At 43.6% G+C, this 4,696-nt stretch overlaps 1 protein-coding gene across 1 annotated transcript in view; it reads left to right on the top strand.

Moving 5' to 3' along the window:
• Positions 1-4,696, top strand: part of ACSL3 (acyl-CoA synthetase long chain family member 3) — a 57,693-nt gene that overhangs the window by 27,224 nt on the left and 25,773 nt on the right. Inside the window, exons 4-5 of the mRNA XM_025043265.1 lie at positions 760-898; positions 2,730-2,880. Of these exons, the coding sequence (XP_024899033.1) occupies positions 760-898; positions 2,730-2,880 (290 nt within the window). The remainder of the gene's footprint in view (positions 1-759; positions 899-2,729; positions 2,881-4,696) is intronic.

Below are 4,696 nucleotides of genomic sequence, written 5' to 3'. Positions count from 1 at the left end.
TATAAACTTTTAGGAATATCATAATTTTATTACTTTCCTTTAGAAAAGAAAAAGTGGATTTCGTATGTAATTATGTGTAAGGAGTGCAGACAGTTAACAGACTGGTCATATGCCTATGTCTACGGTGTAATGATTATAACTTTTCTTTACTGTGCTCATCTATTTTCTACTCTGTTTTCAATAAATTTGTAATTTTGAAGGTTTATTTTTAAGCTAGTAATTCATTTATCTTACTGAAGCATTGAGTGGTTATGAGTTTTTAGAATTTTTTAAAGGAAAAAGGAGACTATGAAACTGTAGATAAAAGGGGTTTCTGCAGTCTCTAGACAACGCCCATGAAAATAACTTCTGATTTTTTTTTTTTTTAAATTTACAAGTTTATAAGTGAATTCCTTCCCCTTTCCCCTGTACTTTATTATTTATTTATTAGCCTCTTACAAACGTGAGAGATTTGGCCACATAGTTTGGGCAGCCTATATTTACATGCCCATTTTGTGAGGAAATAAAAGATTTACTGAAGAACAAGGTACACACAATAAATCTAATGCTATAAAGTAGTAATTGAAATTTCAGACCAATATTTATTTCTCCATCTTAAAAAAGTGATACTTATACCAGCGTACCCCTCCTTCCTTTTTTGAGGCAAGAAATTAATAATTCAGTAAATACGATAAACTACCTTTCTTGTGTCCTGGATTATTTGCTGAGCAGTTTCACGAAGAATGATGAAGAACATGACGAATGCTTGTGTTTCTCCAGGACATAGTTTCTTTAGTCCCACGTCTGCGGCACATCGTCACTGTCGATGGCAAGCCACCAACCTGGTCTGAGTTCCCCAAGGGCGTCATCGTACACACCATGGCCGCAGTGCAGGCTCTGGGAGCCAAGGCCAGCATGGGTATGTCACAGCTCCCCAGTTCCCTGGATATGTTCTGTGGTGACCATGTTCTCCAGATTCATTCCAAATATTTGATCCTAAAGTTAAAGTCAAGGGACTTACCAGTTTTCCTCACCATCACTTGGGGAAGTATAAGGTCATTTTAGGTACACTTACATCTACCCTTTAAAGAGATTTAAGGAAAAATACAAACAATATATGAATGTTCTAAAAGTAGCATTTATTTGACATTAGTTTAAAATGCGCTTTACATTATACAGTTTCTCTGTTTTCTTGTTTTAATGGTTTTAAACAATTTGAACTTAGCTTCATAAATGATGCCATTAAACTTGGCCTCTGTGAATCATCTGTGTTAACAGATCGAGAGGCGAGCCTTAGACCCCTCCTCTTCTGTAACCCTGCTCCAACGCTGCCTTTTCCAGAGGGGGCAAGGTTTCATCCTCCAACCAGCACACTGAGGCCTGTGACTCTGGAAGTTCCTACTTTCAAATAGTGTCTAAAAATTGTTAGCACGCTGGAGTTTAGGGCTCTCGCAAACAGCCACTGGGGTGCTGGGGCTGTTTTTCCTTTACAGTTGGAAACGTGGTGATGAATTAGAAGTACATGTTGGCTCAGCTCGGGAACGGGGCTACGCTGACATTAATTTGGAGCATCTTGAATGTTAGGTGTCGGTGGAACATTCAGATGTTGATATCTGTTGGGGAGTGGCCTCCACAAGTCTGGTACTCTAGAGTTAAGTTTGGAGTTAAGAGATTTAGCAGTTGGAAGCAGTTAGGTTCTCATTATAGCTGTGGAGTAGATGAGGCCACCCACAGAGGATGGTGCCTCCAGAGGCCACCGAGGACGGGTCAGAGAGGAAGAAAGAAAGTGTGTGTAGCTCACGGAAGCCAAGGGAAAGGAGGTCTTGGTGAGGCAGGAGCCACGAGCAGGACCAGCTCAGACCACACAGGGGTTGCAAGGGGCTGCCTCGCCTTGGGTAGTTCCAAGATTAATTCAGGCAGATCAACAGTACCATCCAGACCCCACTTCTCTTTGTGTACTGTGTCACCTCGGTAGGGTGTTGGCCACTGTCCTTAGGCATGTGCACATGGAGGACATTAATCCAGGATTTTGAGTGTAGCCAAGTTAACTTTACCACTGGGTGGCAGAGACAATTTCTACAAATGCCTGGGTACCCTAGTCCAGCCACCCTGTGTTTTAGTTGAATTGCTGGCATAGCCTTTTGCCTCCCTACCTCCTTTCCTTCCTTTCTTAAGTTAGGTAGCCACACGGCAGCCCAAGTGATCCTGTCACAGATGAGGGCAAGCCCCTCTTTGAAACAACGGTGCTTTCCACCCCGTAGTGAAGTCTGAAGTCCTTAGCGTGGCCTCAGGCTCTACATGAGGTGGTCGCGGCCTTCATTTCCTGCCACTTCCCCCTCTTTCTCACTGTCCCCCCCAAACTGCTCGCTGGTCTGGACCAGTGCCAAGCACAGTCTTACCTCAGGGCCTTCGCACTTGCTTATTTTCCACTTTCTCACTTTACCCAGGTCTTCACTAAAATAGCAACTCTACAGAAAGGCCTTTCCTGGCTTTTCCATCTAAATAGCTTCTCTCATCTTTTCACCTTGTCTTGCTTCATTTTTCTTCATAGCTCTTACTATATTATAGGTTTATATGCTTGTCTGTCTCAAGAGAATATATGTCCCTTATATGCAGGGACTTGATCTGTTTTGCTGACGTTTGTATGATTACAATTAATAGTTGTTGCATTGAGTTAACAAATAAATGATTATGAAAAATTGGCGATATGGCTAAATTTCTTAGAAGTGCGTTTTTTTCCTCTGATACAGATAACAGACCTCAGAGCAAACCAGCGCCGACAGACATCGCAGTAATCATGTACACCAGCGGCTCCACGGGGCTGCCCAAGGGCGTCATGATCTCCCACAGCAACATCATTGCTGGCGTGACGGGGATGGCGGAACGGATTCCGCGCCTGGGGTGCGTCCTCCTGGCCCGATGCGCGCATGCGCGGCGGTGCGGTGTCTACGTCTGTCGTTACATTAATGTGTGTTATTTAGCAGTTAGTCCTTTGGAGTCTATTTACAGTAGGCGTTCCCTTCAAAAAAGAACATTAAAATTAATTACAGAACAGTTATAGTCATGAAGTTTAAAATGCAGTTTATAGATATCATCGTTAATAGTTAACTTTTTTACTTAAAACTGCAAATTTACAGCCATCCCCCTCTCCCCCACCCTTTCTTTTAACAAGTCTTCAGCTTTCGCTCCTGTCCCCTCCTACAGGCCACCTGCTCACCTGCCCAGGAGCAGTCAAGCATTGTGACTAACACTTAGATTCTGGAATGAGCCTGCCTGGTTCATGTTCTGGTCTCGTCACTTAATAGCTGTGTGACTTTGAGAAAGTTACCCTTTTCTGGGCAAAATAGGGATAACGAGAACTGTCAGCGTTCCTGTGAGAGTTTATTAAGCTGACACTCGCCCGTGGTAAATGCTAGTGAATGTCCTCATCGTCATCTGCGGTTATTACCAACCATCCTGATTTCTCGAATATTTTCACTTTCTCTGCCTCCCTACAATAATTGGCTTATAATGACTTTCATTTACAGAGAGAAAAGCTAAATGAAATCAGGTATACTTTGCCAAAGAAGGCAGGAAGTGTGTAATTTTGAAATATTTCCATTTTAAATGGTTAAAGTAAAAAAAATAAAAAATAAAAAAAAGTGCTAGTGTCCAGAGGTTAAACGCTCAGTGTCCCGAAAACTTGGTCTCTATTAGACTGTCTTATTCTTCAGGGCTCTGACGGTTAAGTGTTTGTATGTTTTTATTTTATAGACTGTTCTGTATGTCAGCTCCATTTTATTTTTATAGTTTTCTTTTGAGGTCAGAGACCCTCATCATCAGCATCATCAGACATCTGATGTCATAGGTTCCCACACAGAGTAAGTTAAGTTCCTGTGTCCCCGACAGCGATAGTGGTAGGCAAAGGGTATATGCGATTGCACGGTGATCAGAACAAAAGTAGCTGTGGGAGTGAAATGATCAGACGGATATGGATTTTTTTTTTTTTTTGATGCAATCTCTTTAAAAATGCAGCTGCCAGAGGAGAGAGAAGACCCCCTAAAGGCCCAGAGTGAAGTGAGGCTGTGTTTAATTATACCCCCCATTCTACACATTTGGCAAATAATTGCTGAGTGCCTACCATGTGCCAGGTGCTGTTGTCGGCACCAGAGAGACGGTAATGAACAGGACACGCAGGTTACTCTTCTCACGGATCTTATATTTGTAAGGAGGAAGAGACAATAAATAAGTTAACAGTTAATAACTACTGTGAAGAAATACAGCTGACTGGAGATGAAATATAGCCGTTCCGGGTAGGTTACGGCCCAGTGGAGGCCTGAACAGCAGCCGGAGCCAACTTTGCGAAGGTCTGGGTAACGAGCCCCGTGTGCAGTGGGACAGGATGGGGCGGTGGCTCTCACACAGGGAATCTTATATTTGTAAGGAGGAAGAGACAATAAATAAGTTAACAGTTAATAACTACTGTGAAGAAATACAGCTGACTGGAGATGAAATATAGCCGTTCCGGGTAGGTTACGGCCCAGTGGAGGCCTGAACAGCAGCCGGAGCCAACTTTGCGAAGGTCTGGGTAACGAGCCCCGTGTGCAGTGGGACAGGGTGGGGCGGTGGCTCTCACACAGGGACGAGCCCGGTCGGGTGAGGCACTTAAGGGTGCAGACTGTAAGAAGGCATTCCGACCCTGAGAGTCGGTACCCCCTCAAATTCTGTGCCCAGGCGC

Source organism: Pteropus alecto, unplaced genomic scaffold (genome assembly GCF_000325575.1).
Source record: "Pteropus alecto unplaced genomic scaffold, ASM32557v1 scaffold110, whole genome shotgun sequence".
NCBI classification, from domain to species: domain Eukaryota; kingdom Metazoa; phylum Chordata; class Mammalia; order Chiroptera; family Pteropodidae; genus Pteropus; species Pteropus alecto.
Note: the sequence above shows the minus strand (reverse complement) of the source record. Positions and strands in the feature narration are given on the sequence as shown.